The sequence below is a fragment of the Halictus rubicundus genome, chromosome 2, assembly GCF_050948215.1.
Source record: "Halictus rubicundus isolate RS-2024b chromosome 2, iyHalRubi1_principal, whole genome shotgun sequence".
Lineage (NCBI taxonomy): Eukaryota > Metazoa > Arthropoda > Insecta > Hymenoptera > Halictidae > Halictus > Halictus rubicundus.
This window is the reverse complement of record NC_135150.1, coordinates 29064803-29079542: the sequence shown is the minus strand read 5'-3', so window position 1 is coordinate 29079542 and position 14740 is coordinate 29064803. Positions and strand designations below refer to the sequence as shown.

General features: G+C 41.0%; 4 protein-coding genes across 9 annotated transcripts; 2 read left to right on the top strand and 2 right to left on the bottom strand.

Moving 5' to 3' along the window:
- Positions 1 to 140: 140 nt before the first annotated feature.
- On the bottom strand, positions 141 to 1482 carry LOC143352171 (uncharacterized). Its single transcript, XM_076784512.1, has 3 exons — positions 1356 to 1482; positions 1047 to 1214; positions 141 to 969 (listed from the first exon to the last, which is right to left on the bottom strand). The coding sequence occupies exons 1-3, from the start codon at positions 1356 to 1358 to the stop codon at positions 352 to 354; spliced, it is 789 nt and encodes a 262-aa protein (XP_076640627.1). The 5' UTR covers positions 1359 to 1482; the 3' UTR covers positions 141 to 351.
- Positions 858 to 3890, top strand: Mrpl14 (mitochondrial ribosomal protein L14). 4 transcript variants are annotated; one of them, XM_076784520.1, is made up of 3 exons: positions 858 to 979; positions 3285 to 3488; positions 3553 to 3890. In XM_076784520.1, the coding sequence occupies exons 2-3, from the start codon at positions 3299 to 3301 to the stop codon at positions 3804 to 3806; spliced, it is 444 nt and encodes a 147-aa protein (XP_076640635.1). In that variant the 5' UTR covers positions 858 to 979; positions 3285 to 3298; the 3' UTR covers positions 3807 to 3890. The 4 variants fall into 4 exon arrangements, with proteins under 4 accessions (XP_076640635.1, XP_076640633.1, XP_076640632.1 ...); XM_076784518.1 differs by lacking the exon at positions 858 to 979 and adding an exon at positions 1372 to 1466; XM_076784517.1 differs by lacking the exon at positions 858 to 979 and adding an exon at positions 1897 to 2030.
- On the bottom strand, positions 2083 to 4835 carry Mrps28 (mitochondrial ribosomal protein S28). Of its 2 annotated transcripts, XM_076784515.1 has the most exons (5): positions 4554 to 4835; positions 4488 to 4510; positions 2543 to 2918; positions 2345 to 2466; positions 2083 to 2286 (listed from the first exon to the last, which is right to left on the bottom strand). In XM_076784515.1, exons 3-5 carry the CDS (start codon positions 2822 to 2824, stop codon positions 2139 to 2141), a joined length of 552 nt encoding a protein of 183 aa, XP_076640630.1. In that variant the 5' UTR covers positions 2825 to 2918; positions 4488 to 4510; positions 4554 to 4835; the 3' UTR covers positions 2083 to 2138. The 2 variants fall into 2 exon arrangements, with proteins under 2 accessions (XP_076640630.1, XP_076640631.1); XM_076784516.1 differs by lacking the exons at positions 4488 to 4510; positions 4554 to 4835 and adding an exon at positions 4251 to 4265.
- Positions 4836 to 4864: 29 nt separating this feature from the next.
- Positions 4865 to 6960, top strand: LOC143352169 (mitochondrial import receptor subunit TOM40 homolog 1). Of its 2 annotated transcripts, XM_076784499.1 has the most exons (6): positions 4872 to 5313; positions 5530 to 5644; positions 5725 to 5978; positions 6056 to 6217; positions 6347 to 6496; positions 6582 to 6960. In XM_076784499.1, the coding sequence occupies exons 1-6, from the start codon at positions 5127 to 5129 to the stop codon at positions 6719 to 6721; spliced, it is 1008 nt and encodes a 335-aa protein (XP_076640614.1). In that variant the 5' UTR covers positions 4872 to 5126; the 3' UTR covers positions 6722 to 6960. The 2 variants fall into 2 exon arrangements, with proteins under 2 accessions (XP_076640613.1, XP_076640614.1); XM_076784498.1 differs by having other exon boundaries at positions 4865 to 5313; positions 6056 to 6496.
- The last annotated feature ends 7780 nt before the right edge of the window (positions 6961 to 14740 follow it).

Here is a 14740-nt window from a genome sequence, read left to right as displayed (position 1 = left end):
GTGTGTTGAAAAACCCCAAAAGTCGGTTAGGATAGCTTACAGACTAGAACGTTATTAGCAGGACGCTCTAACCAACTGAGCTAATGGGTCTGCGAATGTAGTTAGTTTCCATGGAGGAGATGTAAATCAAACATTGGAAATAAAGTGCAATCAGTTCATTGAACAAATTTACAAAATTGATTTCAATTTTATTCGACATTTTTAAATATAAATATTACAACAAGTTCGACTTTATAAAGATAAATACATGTTTCCCTAAACTATGCATAACTATTGAGTAAATTTTTAATGACTATCTTGCAAGTATGTAATTTAACGTTATCAATTTCAAAAAAAGAAAGGAACAACAAATTAAAAGAGTAGACGAGATGAAAAAGCATGGTAGTTTTTGAGTCTTTTTTCAAGCGGTTCATAATCGCACACCTCTATATCTGATTCCGATGTTGTATCGATTTCAATGATGTTAACGGTTCTTCTCTGGTCATCTAGTTCCAATATTTCCTCATCCTCGCCAGAACACACATCTATCTCTGACTCTATGTCATTATCTTGATTTTTGAAATCTATCTTCCTAGATATAGAAGAACCGTAGTCGACATTGGAGTTTTTCAAACTGTTTGAGGTATTATTCTCCTGCTCATTTTCCAGTTTGGTAATATTATCTATAGAATTGTTGTTATCAATTACATTGTATAAAGGTATATCGGTTTCGACGGTATTATTGACTGCATATTCGAGCACAGTCTCATCTCTTATCAGTTTACTATCAATCGTATTTGCATTCTCTAATGAACAAATAGCCTTCTCATTCTGAACTATGTTGGTATTTTTGACGTTCGCGTTTGAGATAGAAGCATTGTTCGAAGAACAGAGCGAAATGAGTAATTGAGTGCGCAGATTTATATACGACTGTACATGTTGAAAGCATCTAGAACACAAGTTAACCAACTGCTGGTTCGTCTCTATGATCTGTGAACAGGTAATTGAATTATGCTGAATAATTTTGAAATAAATTATTCCAAAGAAACATATGTGTCTATATGTACCTTCAGGCCTGTGATTAATTCAATGCTGTCGCTTAATTTGATTTGTTTCATGTTTTCCTTGGTTTCTTCAGAATTTTTGGAGTGTATAGAAATCCATAAATTTTCATCAAATATGTTTTTCCGTTCATCAACCGGAATCGATTTCAAGCATCCACAACAAATACTTTGCTGAACATCACATATGTACATACAGGTACAAAGAATTAAGTGATGTGCAATTAATATTATTACGAAGAAAAAGATTATATTAAGGTTATGTTCGATGAAATTTTGATTATAAATATTACGAAGAGAACAAATATCGCTTACCATTTTGTACCGAATTGAAAAGTAGTAGTTGCGCGTTTTCAAAAAGATCTTGGAAAGTTTCAACAAACTATTTGAATACCTTTTAATAAACTTGCATCATGCAACGTTATGGTAAACAATAGAACTACATAAAATTGGCTGAAATTAAATTACGTGGGAAATATACTGGCGCACAGTGGGCCAAACGCCCGATCTAGCTGGAAAAAAGTTCTACATGCACATCAGATGCGGCTACTGATATGTCAACTTACATATTTACATATGTGGTGTCGTTGTAAATAGGAGGTCTCAATCTTTAAGATTATGGTATATTGTATTTGATCGCGAAAAATCTTTCTAAAAAAATGTTTGAAAAAAATATTTGAATTACATGTAATTTTTTTAAAGATAAAGTAACATCAACTTACTACTCGATTGTTAATATAGAGGAATTGTTAAGAAAATTGAACTTAGGGACGCAATTTGACTCTCAAAAATTCAGACTTTTTTCCTCCTAATTATACGATTTGGCCCATTGTGCGGCGGTATATAAGATACACACACACGCGCGCGCGCGCGCGCACACACACAAACGACATACATTTTCTTATTGAAAAAGTTTAATATATCACTGCACAAGTAGAAGTATAATTTCAAAAGAATAATGCATTATGTTATGCCAACCAAAATATGCTGGTATGTAGTAGATTTTATGAATATTAATGTGAATAGCAAAGAAAAAACACTATTTAGATGCTATGATGATTCTTTATTATAGTGTACAATGTAATTACAGTTTTGGATTTATTGATTCTGCAATGGAGAGGATATTAGATTTAAAAGAACACAGTCTGCTTCTAAAATCGTTAAATCGGTAGTTGCTCCTAAGAATCTTGTAGATAATTCCAAATCCTTTATTCTGAGATTGACTTTTGATCCTTTAACGTATTTACTAAAAAATAACAGGACCAATAAGATTTTGTTACGACAATAATATTTCTGTGACTCACCTCGAGTTTTTTTTAGGTTTCGGACACACGCAATGAAATTTCCATCCAAAGTCAATATATAAATCATTCCCAACAACGTTGAAAATTTCTCCAACTACAACCTTTCCTTCGGGATCTCCAAGCTAAAATGCAAATGGTTCTATAAGAAAAATGTTGAAAGCAGATCGATTACAATATCATAGAATATGGAAGATTTACGTCTATAAATTTGGAATGTCGAAGCATCGAAGCAAACGATCGAGGCTTTAATTGTTTTGATACATCATCGGTACTTTCGAGGGTCGCGAATTTCTTGTAAGCTTGCGCGAATCCACTTGGCTGTAATCTTGTAATATCAACATTTTGTTCTTCCGTATCTTTTATCCCTTCGTTTGAACTTTTCTCTGTACTACATTTTCGTACAAGCAGTGAATTTGCCCGGAGTTTATGGATTATGTCTAACTGTCTTATGATTCTTCTGCAGCACAGTATTCCCTCCATGTTCCCATACACAAAGCATGCGTTTTGCTATATAAACGTATGTAACACTGTTTGGTGTATAGGTTATGTTCAACCATTGGCCTTCTCTTTACCTCTGGAAGTTTATACGTAAATGCGTGTATTAAATTTCCTATTGACAATAAAATTAATATTGATAAACAAACATACCGCGATTGTAAGGTAATTTTCGTTAAACATTCAAGTAAATTATGCGGCTAATATTTCACGAGAATGAAGCAAAAATCATTGGGTTTAATTGTTATTTGATTCTATTGACTGTACGTTTATGCATGTTGAATTTCTTACACCTTTTGAGATTAAATATTATCAAGAAAAATCATAAAGTACTTTTAATTAAGTAAAGAGCCGCGTGTTATACAAGTTACTGTACGCAGTTTACGTAAATAGATAAATTTCTCTGTATGAAATAATATGTATATATATATATTTAATTTTTCAGATCACTTTGTAGCAATGCCTACAGGCGGTGCATTATTTAAATTTTTCTCTAGAAGTATTTCCACATCAGCAACATCTAGCCAAATAATCAAATTAACGCGATTAAGAGTTGTGGATAATAGCGAAATAGGAAAGCAAGCTATGATGGAAGGAAGACCACCGCGTTGCATACATGTTTACAATAAAAAAGGAGTCGGATATATAGGTGAGTCCATCGACGGTAGGTTCGATCGTTTGTTCTCTCTCATACTTTCCTTTGAACGATATAGGGGACAGAGTGTTGGTTGCGATAAAAGGGGAGAAGAAGAAAGGTATATTGGTTGGCTTAAAACAGAATCAGAATCCAAAAGTTCCAAAATTTGACAGTAATAACTTAGTACTGATAGATGATAATGGAACACCTGTGGGCACCAGAATTCATGTACCAATTCCACATATTTTACGAACAATTATGAAAGAAAAGACGCACAGCAAAGGAGCCGATTATACCAAATTATTAGCCATTGCCACAAAATTTGTTTAAGCAATTCGTTTCTGTAGAATGATTGAGAATGTTATTGTATCGGTTTGTCCGTTCGTATACTCTATTAAAAGCTACGTGTTTAAGTCTAATGACCGAGTCACTGTGTTTCTTGTATAAGTTATAGGATTCCGCAAAAGGACATTTGAAAATTTTCCAAAGTTTTCGGTTGTGTAGTACTAAGAAACTTGCTCGAATTTCTGTTCAATTAGTACTCGACGTCGACAACTCTGGGTCAATGGTCAATGCAAGGGTTTCTTTTTTTATTGCGAGAACATGACTCTAGATTACGAGATCTGTAATATAAGTCCTCAGGCACAGAACTTAAAGTTTACATTAGTTTAGGGTTAATTTTTTTTTTATTGAGAGAGTGCTTTGGATCATCTCTGATCCATAAACCATATATATATATATATATAACTGCATATAAACATTTAAAAACTTAACTGTTTTTATAACACTTGGCTAGCATTATGCTAGCTGGTAGCATAATATTACGACATAATCTTAGGGTTAAAGTTAAAAGAATGCGTGTCGCCATCTACTGTTTGACGTTCAAGCTTCCAACATCCATTTTACTTTGTTACACTGTATTCCTCTCTGACTGGAACTGTAATTCGTGTGACACGGGCAACACCACAGCATATATATGTATATAGACGAGGCATAGAAGGTAATATGTACAGTACAGTTAGTTTGCCATCTAACCGTTGTTCATGCGATCAGGACGCCGCAATTAGTCGTAAAATGTCGAGTGGATAATCCAGACCCGAGACCACGAAAGCCAATAAAGTGAACCGTCTATTCTTATCTTATGTATCTCGTGAAATAATCTCGCGATCTCTTGATTATGACGGCATCGAATTTCTACCGATCGATATACACATATTCATGAAAATATTTTGTCTTCTGCTTATTATTCGATAAACGTGAATGAAAATGCATTAAAGTGAAAGCGTTGCGTATTCACCGAAAGAAGACCGTTTCGCCACTCTCGTCACTCTCGGCTCACCACAGAGGATTCTTCTACGTACACGTAACGTAGCTTGTGCATGTAAGTAGGTAAGTACACTTACATGTACTCTTGCGTATCTTGTGACTACAGCATCAGTGGTTGTCTCTTACAAATGGCGACTCCCGGAGAAGCACGCCGACCCGTTTAACCGCGAGGATTTTCCGCTCCCGAATTTCATAGAAACACGTATCGTACGTACGTTTACAGCGTACAGGTACAGATTTGCTGAAATATTTTCAGTGTACCGGAATTTGTATTGGGCAAATCAAAATTAGCGGAATCGTTGTTAACCATACAATCGAGGGAAAATGGGAAACGTACTAGCCGCTGCAGCTCCACCGCCACCACCACCACCGCCGCCACCACCTCCAGGTACAAGTGTACTGCCCAATGTGGGAAAACAAGATTCACCCACGGGACTATACGCGTCCACCGAAGTCCCGGATCGCTTGGAAAATCCGGGCACGATCGAAGATCTTCATAAGAAATGCAAAGGTATCTCATTGATTTCATCCGTTCTACTTATGCTATTGTAGAGGCGAACTCTTGTATCAGGCGAACGCGACGAGTTCGAACAACTATTTAAACTCGAAGGATTCGTGCGTGCGTAGACAAACGCCCGACTTTTGTATACTACGCGTTTCTGTGTTGTACAGTAGATTCGTATATGATTTATTTTGGTTACACTAATGCGCATCAATGTTATGGCAGATGTGTTTCCTGTAAATTTCGAAGGAGCAAAGTTAATGGTCAGTAAGGGACTCAGTAATCACTTCCAAATTTCACATACGATAAACTTGAGTTCCTGCAGTCCGTCGGGGTACAGGTGAGTTTACGCACGATGAAATTTGATTAGGAGATTCGATAACCGGATACACGACGTTAACTTTAGTCGATTTTATCCAGGTTCGGAGCAACGTACGTTGGTACAAAACAACCGGTACCTACGGAAGGTTATCCGGTATTGCTGGGCGACATTGACCCGAGCGGAAATCTTAATGCCAACGTGATTCATCAGTTTGGCCAGAGATTAAGGGGAAAGCTAGCGACCCAAGTTCAGAAGAATAAATTTACCGCTGTGCAGATGACAACGGATTATCGTGGTGCCGCTTATACAGCCTCTTTGACAGTGGGCAATCCAGATATAGTCGACGCTTCTGGTAAGCGCGCGAGATGTAGAACAGTGGAATCGCGAATGTAATATTACAGCGTAAGTAGAGGGGTAAATTGTTTTCAGGCGTTTTCGTGATGCATTACCTTCATAGCGTAACACCGTCTGTCGCACTCGGCGGAGAACTAGCTTATCAGAGAGGACCCGGTGTACCAGGTGGTCAAGTCGCTGTTGTTTCGCTTGCCGGAAGATACACGAACGGAGATTCCACCATCAGCGGTAGTCTCGGTGCGTTACTAATTCGATTCGAAGATTCTCGATTGAAATCGATTTTGAAATTCTCGATTGTTCCATGTTGGTTCGTATCGTCGTTGGAAACGTTGTGTCTCAATCTCAATATGCCCGTTTTTCCATCAGGATTATCTGGTTGTCATCTCTGCTTTCATCAGAAAGCCAGTCAACAGTTGCAAGTTGGCGCAGAGTTAGAAATCAATAGCCGGATACAGGAAGCTACCGGAACTATTGCTTATCAAGTGGATTTACCCAAGGCCGATTTAGTGTTTAGAGGTATAGTGTTCGTTTTCGAATTTTCGAATTTCCGAAAGAAAAAGCTTAAAATAATTTCGGGTTTCTCCTTTTTTCTTTTTTGTAGGAAGCGTCGACACGAATTGGACGGTAGGTGCTGTTTTGGAAAAGAAATTGCAACCACTGCCGTTTTCGTTCGCGTTAAGCGGCATGATGAATCATAGCAAACAACAATTTAGACTGGGCTGTGGCCTGATAATCGGTTAAGGATAGTCTCATAGTTGGATACCAATTGCGTACGCGATCTAGCCGATCGGATGGAGTTGGAAACGGGAAGCGATCAGAGTATTTCGATTTCTGTGCACTCTTCCAACGAGAACGTTGCAATTTGCGCCAATAATACCCAGTCACTTCCTTTCTCTTTGTCGATTACCTGACCGATTCACCACCGTGTTTATACGTTTGTTTTGTTGGTTTATCTTTGATTAAAGAATTCTTTGATTAAAGTGCTACGTACGTTCCTTGATTCTGTGGCATGCACCCATTCATTGTCTCGTTCGTACAAAAGTGTGAAATCATAGCATGAAATTGTACATTTTTATCGCGTTCGCAGAATGCATTTATTTGATAACTATCCGGAATACAATAGGAGATGCGTGTAAATCTCTTGGTGTGTGCATGTGCGCGCGCATTTAAATTAGAGTACGTTCAACGGAGAGAACTATTTCGTAGAATATTGCAAAACGAATCGCTGCATACCACGTTTTCTGCGAAAAATGTAACGAATGAAAAATCGATCGATGATCTTGCGATACACGACACGGTATATACGGTATATACGGTATATACGGTAAACGGTATACAGGATATAGGATAGATAGAGGACGTTCGAGTCCAACGTGAACATGCAATTTTTCAGAGTAGATTTTTCCTCCATTTCCCTTCCTCTGGAAAAGAACCGTATGCGTTCTACGCGATCATTTCCGTAGGTCACAACGTAGAACTGTACACTGTACAGGGTACAAAGGAATTTGAACATTGTTTTCCCAGAACTGTACCGAAATTGTGAATGGAAAACACAAGCAGATATATGTAGATGCGATAATTAATCGGTCCAGAATCGAACACGTTCAAGGGAAAATAGAATAAAGTTGACTTTAAGAAACGTGTTTTAACGAAGTGTTTTTTACCCTCTAATTCTCTTTGATCTTACGAATGTGTGTTTGCAGAACGAGGCATCTGGTTTTCCAGATTGTCAACAGATGGGGAAAAATGTGACCACCGTACGAATCGAGATGAAAATGAAATTCGACTAAAATCAAAATTGCTAAGAGAAAGCTAAAAAAACGTGTACGATAGGCATAGTCCATGGAAGATCGATGTAGGTCACACCGTGATATACTAGAGTAGACATTTTTACGGCAGTTATCGGTACGTGACGACATGCGACTTGTAGAGTTGGTCTGAGAATAAGGTTGCGCGTCGACGGCAAAGTCGAAATTGACCTTTGGCCGGTTGTCCAATACTCCATTTTTGCCGTACGTATATATGCATACTTGGTTTCGTGTCGAGTTGTCTTTACCTTGGAGGGGATACCGGCATAGTTTCGCGTCGGTAATTAACCGAAAGCGATAACGACAATTTGCTCGTTCGTTTTGCTAGCAATACAATTCGATACATTGTTTTTGTTCGTTGAAGTAATCGTTGCACGGTAGCAGTTGAATTATCAATGGAAAATCTCTTTGTCGGATCAGTTCGGACTAAATGAGAGAGAGAGAGAGAGAGAGAGAGAGAAAGAGAGAGAGAGAGAACACAATGTGCTGCAAATAATAGTAACTTGACTATTTTGTCGTTTGAACCGGTATTCGAACGAGGTTTTATTTGTGACACGTAGCGCAGCGGCGAGCCGAAACGCGAAACGCGATACGGTATAGGCGAAACACGCGGTAAATTCGAAGACCGAATAGTAATGGACACGTGAATCGGATCGATCGATCGGCTGAACTTAGTAAAGACAAACGAACGAATAAACTCAGCCGTGGATACGGATTTGTTTACGGTAACTCGGTATGTACCCTTGACCGATCTAGAGTATCGGGCGCGTAGGCGGTCGATTGATCGATATCGATTTGTTCGGTTAAATGGATCGAATTAGCTGATACCAGTGAACCAGAAAATTTGTTGATTGGTCGTTGTTTTATGGTGTTGTTGTCGCGCATTATCCTAGTTGCCAGCGGAATATTAGCTGGTAGTAACGGCAGCACGGATCGGATCGGCTCGGCTCGGCGCGGCACGACGCGACGCGACGCGACGAGATGATTCATGTTAAGATGCGGTCTGTTTTGCGAGATTCCGAATGCCAACCGTAGACCTTTTGTTTGCGTTAATCCAGTCGCATTTGAACCTTGTCACCGGTGCCTTGTAGATCGTGTTTGCCGTACTTGGTTGGTCGCAGGCGCAGGTAATTTGTTTTCGTTTAACGCTGGCTCATCGTACAGAAGAAAACGAAGCGCTGGTGAGTCATTGCGAGAACAAAATTTGAAAAGGTCGAGTGGCGCACCGATGCGATGACGCGCCATCGTTTTCCAATCCAACCTCTGCACCTTTTCTTCTTCTCTGTCCTGTTGCTCTTTCGAATACGAATAGGATCGCTCGCGATCCAGAAGAAACGGTAAATAGAATAGTAAATACTATATTCGTATTTCTTCGTTTCAATTATTCGTTTTTTGTCTCACGATAACTACGTTGCGGGAAGAAAACGAAAAACTAATCTCTCGCAACTAATAGATGTAATAAACATTGTGCGGCGACCGCGTTTCTTCAATTTAAGTTGAAAAGAGATGAATCGATAGTGGTTGCGTCGATGGATATAAATTGAAAAATTAATAGAAAATAAGAAGAGGAAAAAGTCGAATTTCAAAAGGGGATGAAACGAAGCGGGGAAGATTAGTAACGCTGAACAATGGAACAGTGGAAAGAAGCATTCGGGAGAGAACGGAAGCTAGTCGCACAGAATGTGTCGTATACAATATGTATACGTATACACGTGTACACGAATCTGTATATGTATATGGATATATTTAATATATATTCTGTTTAACTGATAACGGAAACGCGTTTCGCTGGTAAACGATAAAAAGCGACGCATGCGCATTAGGCGATAAACAGAAACCGATGGAATTGGCGCATACGTGCGAATGGAGGTAAGTACCTTGGGCTGCAACGATCTACGTCGACGGTACGCATAGTTTTCCTCGGTACTATTCGCGATACTCCCACCACATTCCACGTTGCACGTTGCACGTTGCAGGTTACGTGTTGCGCGTTGCATACAGGGCCACCGAGATCCCCCCCGAGATCTAACCAATACGCTGTAGCTGTATCCCCGATCAGTTGAACGTTATCCCTCCCTCTCTATACTTGTAAATGTATTTGAATTTATTTTCGTTTTTTCATTAATTCGAAAGCGGGCCTTATTTCAATCGAAGCATTTATTTCTCTCCGAAGCATCTATATTGCATTCGATTGTTTGAAGATCCAAAGAGATCCTCTCTCTCTCTCTCTCTCTCTCTCTCTCTCTCTCTCTCTCTCTCTCTCTCTCTCTCTCTCTCTCTCTCTCTCTCTCTCTCTCTCTCTCGTATTCTCGTACTCACACGCGCCCCTTCTCTCTTTATCTTTCCATCACTTTTTTATGTAGAGCAAACTTGCAACGGTCTCACTTTGTCATTGGTTCTTCGTTATGCGAATAATATACGGTCAGCGCGTACTTTCATCTAACTAGTAAATGATCAATATCGACTTTTGTTGCGCGTAAAAAAAAGTGTTTACGCGAGAATGAACTTGGCGGCCTTATCCAGAAATATTACAAGTGTAAACTGCAGCAAGTGAAAAGCAACCACATGAAACTCGGTAGAAGATGTTTATTTTTCGGAGTAACGTGCGATAGTTGGGAGGGTAAAGGAAAAAACGATCGCGATCATCGAGAGGATAGGTCCGGTCTGGTATCGATCGATAGATTGAAAGACGAACGCGGAAAGGATTCGAAAGCGCGGGAATAAAGAGAAGAGGGGCAATGGCCAGTTTCGTCGGCAGCCAACCAAACTTCGTCGACGCGAATACGGTAAGTATGCAGATTTGTTCGATGGTTTTGCGCGAACGAGAGATTGGCGACCTCCACGCGTAAATAGTTCAACTATCGAACAACTGCATTCATCGTCAAGTTGGCTTCCGATTATATTATGTTACATTACATTGTATCGTATTATACGTACAGTATAGTATAGTGCGGTATAGTATAGGTAAACAACGATCTTTAAAATGCAAAAATTCATTATATTATATTATATTATATTATACTGTATCGGGCAAACCGCGTATGTATGTACATATGTATCTGCACGAGGTCGTTTCCGTAATTTCGAGTCTCGAATTAGATTGGTAGTTTCTCTTCGAATTGGATTAACAAAGTGTCCGAAAGTGACCGAAGCTTCCGTCGAAGTGCGCGTCGGGGAAGCTTTCAAGAGGAAGAAAGGCTCTGGTATAAATAAACTCGATGAATTGTACTCGGTAAGGTACGCGTTATGATTCATGGGGTCGCGTACGAACGGCCGGTTGTTTGCGTCATAATTTCGATCCGTGACTGTACGTTGATCCGTATACCTACATTCCTTTTCCTCCCCTTGCCGTATTTGCTTTCGTCAACATCTTCGACGACTCCTCTTCCTTTTCGTTCGCTCAGCGATCGATTCGTCGAACATGTTTTCGCGTATACTTGTTAGTTCGTGGTACATCGATGCTTTATTCTTTATAGTTTACAGTTTAGTTTATAGTTTATAGTTTATAGTTTATAGTTTATAGTTTATAGTTTATAGTTTATAGTTTATAGTTTATAGTTTATAGTTTATAGTTTATAGTTTATAGTTTATAGTTTATAGTTTATAGTTTATAGTTTATAGTTTATAGTTTATAGTTTATAGTTTATAGTTTATAGTTTATAGTTTATAGTTTATAGTTTATAGTTTATAGTTTATAGTTTATAGTTTATAGTTTATAGTTTATAGTTTATAGTTTATAGTTTATAGTTTATAGTTTATAGTTTATAGTTTATAGTTTATAGTTTATAGTTTATAGTTTATAGTTTATAGTTTATAGTTTATAGTTTATAGTTTATAGTTTATAGTTTATAGTTTATAGTTTATAGTTTATAGTTTATAGTTTATAGTTTATAGTTTATAGTAATGGGACTCCAGAACTGGTTGCACGAATTGCATTGCACGAAACGAAAAGGCAAAATAAATGAACGCGCCACAACGATTTCCGAAAGAGATTCTCGATCGAAAGAGAGCGAACGAAAGCGCGCGTCTACGATCGACCGACTGTACGGTAAGGTCCAAGTCCATTCGTTATCAGAATTTTTCTAGCATCGGTGATCTTCCACCGTCGAGGGTCAATGTACGCAACAATGGAACAACGTTGGCGTTGCTTACGAAATGGATCTTATTGGTTGTTTTGAACGATCGTTTCGGAATGCGTATTGGCCCGGCCCGCCGCGCCGCGCCGTGCGCTCGCGAAGCGTCGACACTGGCTGGTGCTCGGATGCTCCCCATTCCCCATGCCCGATGCCCGATTCTTGCAGGGGACCCCTAGATCGGAGAAAGAATAGAAACATGGCGAGAAGGGGGAAAAGGTGTAAGGTGAAGGAGGAGGATGCGCCGCGGATCATGGATGCTTAAAAATGGCTGCTACGCGAATATACGGGACAGAAACGCGAGTGGCTCGCCGCGAGGAAAAGAATCCCTTTCTCCTCGGTCGCGGTCGCGGTCGCTCCGCCTTTGCGGTTAAATTCGCTCGAGAAACCCTACGAGGTGTAACGGTGGGTCTCGAGAATCGTGAACAGCGCGAGCATGTATCCCGACACGCGTTGTTTCGAAGGAGGAACGCATCGAACAAAAAGGGGAACGTTGTCTGGACCGTTTCGGGGAATCCGGAGAACGATCGGACACGAACCGTCGAACGTCTTTCGATGGTTGTTTTGGTTGTTTGGTCGTTCGTTTTTCGATTTTTGGTATCCGCTAGGTTTCGAAAATTCCGCGAACAGAACCTCTTCGACCCCTTCGAACCTCGTGGTTGACCGTCGTCGCGTCGTGGCCGTCGCGGCCGTCGCGGCTGGTCGCGTACCGTTGTGCCGATTATATTCGCGTGTATAGTACCCATTGTTTTCGAGTTTCTCGAGGTGCAGGAGCACCGTGGTGCGTAGGCTTTGTAACTCGCGAGCAAAGGGACTGGAAACTGTTACTTACTCTCGATGGTCGCACGTGATTTTTTAAACGTCGCGCGTCGGACCGATGTTTGCCGGTGCAATAATTGGTTTCTCGGTATAACGTTCGTCGACTTGCCTGTGGTTGGGTTTGCATGGGCCGTTTTCATAAACGAGCAAGAATACGGATGCGGATATGGTACGGGTAAGGGTAAGGGTAAGGGTAAGGGTAAGGGTAAGGGTAACGGTAACGGTAACGGTAACGGAAACGGAAACGGAAACGGAAACGGAAACGAAAGAAAACCATAAGCAAGTCGGTATAGACGAGCGTTGCGGTGATAAATTCCAACTTCCGATCGAACGATTCGGAATTGGCAGGGTGGGCGTACGAAATGGAATAGACGAAAAGGAGCATGAGATTCGAAAGAAACGGATGGGACAACACCGAGGGTAACCGAGTCGAAGGCGATTCTCGCGGTGACTGATTTAACGAAATATCGAATGATACGATGCATACTAACCGAGTTGATATACGATATCCGACGTACGCGCGGTGGTGATGGCGACGACGACTGTGACGGTGACGGTGACAGTGACAGTGACGGTAATGGTAACGGTGACGATGACGGCGACAACGAGTTCTATCTTAGACGCGTGCAACGCGAAATGGTGGGTGGCGTTCTATCGGCCGGTGTACCAGCCACCGCGATACGAGTTATCTTGCGATACACCGGCGCTCGGCGAAGAAACTTTTTAACTCCTTCCTACCAGCAGTCTTCCTCCGGTTTAGTATAGAGCAGAATTCTAGTTGGACGCGTTTCGTGGTTCCCGAGGTTTCGAGGCTCGGTGGCCGTTACTAGCAACGAAACTGCTCTCGTTGCGTCTAGATTCGTTTCGTTTCGTTTCGTTTCGTGTCGTTTCATTTCGGTTCGGTTCGGTTCGGTTCGGTTCTCGTTGTTCGTCGGGATCGCCGAGAATGTATATTGCGAAAGTTTTCGATCTCGCCGGATTTTAACAAGTGTTTTCTATCTCGATTAACCTATTCGAACTAGCGAGCATTATCGTCGCGCTAGCCTTGTTCTCGTACTTGTTCGTTGCTTGTTTCTAGTCTTGATCGCGGAGCAATTTCTGTTCCGATACGACGACGCGCGACCGGACGAACGATTCGCCGATCTAAAAAGAGATGACAGTGCGTGCTCGAGTTGGGAACCACTGTTAGTAGAACTGTGCAACTACTCTAGATAAGGTATCGGCTGGCGACCGGACCCGCGATAACGCTACGCAGCATGACCGAACGTAACGCATCGTTCCGCTTCGCCTTGCTCGTTCCTCCTCGGCTCTCCTCAACCCTCCTCGGACCTCCTTGGCTCTCCTCGGATCTCCTTGGCTCTCTCCTCGTTCGCGGTAATCCCTCTGCGCGCTCCTACTTGTCCTTTTCTACCTCGCAACATCGACGGTAACAGCAAGATTAAAAGCATAAGCAACAGCAACAGCTACAGCTACAGCTACAGCTTGCCTCGTACGTTCGATCGAATGAAACGGTGCGAGCGAAATTGAAACGCCGCGCGCATATTCGCGTCTAGTTAATTCAAAGTTTAATTCGCAAACTTTACGGTATGTACCTTCTGAAGTTGTGCATGCGCAATGCGTCGAACGTTTGATGCGAACGTTTCGTTTCCAAGTAACCGTACGATACGATGAACGGTACCATTCGTAAGCCGGCAATTCGATTATCACGATCGCTGGATGAATAAATAAAGTTATACCGTAGACGCATAGACGATAAGAAAACAAAACTCGATGCACGCATTGGAGCGTGGAAGAAAGAACAGAGAGAACGAGAGAGAGAGAGAGAGAGAGAGAGAGACGACCAGAAGAATACCGGGAGAAATTGTGCGGGGGATATCTAATATCTATGTACACATACGCATGTACGTGTATCTTCCGAGAAAGGCCGATCGACGGAAGCGTAGAGAGCGATGGGAGCGATGGGAAAGATGAAAACGATGCGATGGAAGCGATAGAAACGC

Coding starts and splice junctions, on each gene's coding strand:
- Mrpl14 (XM_076784517.1), top strand. CDS start 2,006: ATGTTATGCCAACCAAAATATGCTG. Junction 2,031..3,284: donor ATGCCAACCAAAATATGCTG/GTATGTAGTAGA, acceptor TTAATTTTTCAG/ATCACTTTGTAGCAATGCCT. Junction 3,489..3,552: donor AAAAGGAGTCGGATATATAG/GTGAGTCCATCG, acceptor TGAACGATATAG/GGGACAGAGTGTTGGTTGCG.
- Mrps28 (XM_076784515.1), bottom strand. CDS start 2,824: ATGGAGGGAATACTGTGCTGCAGAAGAATCATAAGACAGTTAGACATA. Junction 2,467..2,542: donor GACATTCCAAATTTATAGAC/GTAAATCTTCCA, acceptor TTTGCATTTTAG/CTTGGAGATCCCGAAGGAAA. Junction 2,287..2,344: donor AAACCTAAAAAAAACTCGAG/GTGAGTCACAGA, acceptor GTTATTTTTTAG/TAAATACGTTAAAGGATCAA.
- LOC143352171 (XM_076784512.1), bottom strand. Junction 970..1,046: donor AATTAATCACAGGCCTGAAG/GTACATATAGAC, acceptor ACCTGTTCACAG/ATCATAGAGACGAACCAGCA.
- LOC143352169 (XM_076784498.1), top strand. CDS start 5,127: ATGGGAAACGTACTAGCCGCTGCAGCTCCACCGCCACCACCACCACCG. Junction 5,645..5,724: donor TGCAGTCCGTCGGGGTACAG/GTGAGTTTACGC, acceptor GATTTTATCCAG/GTTCGGAGCAACGTACGTTG. Junction 6,497..6,581: donor GGCCGATTTAGTGTTTAGAG/GTATAGTGTTCG, acceptor TCTTTTTTGTAG/GAAGCGTCGACACGAATTGG.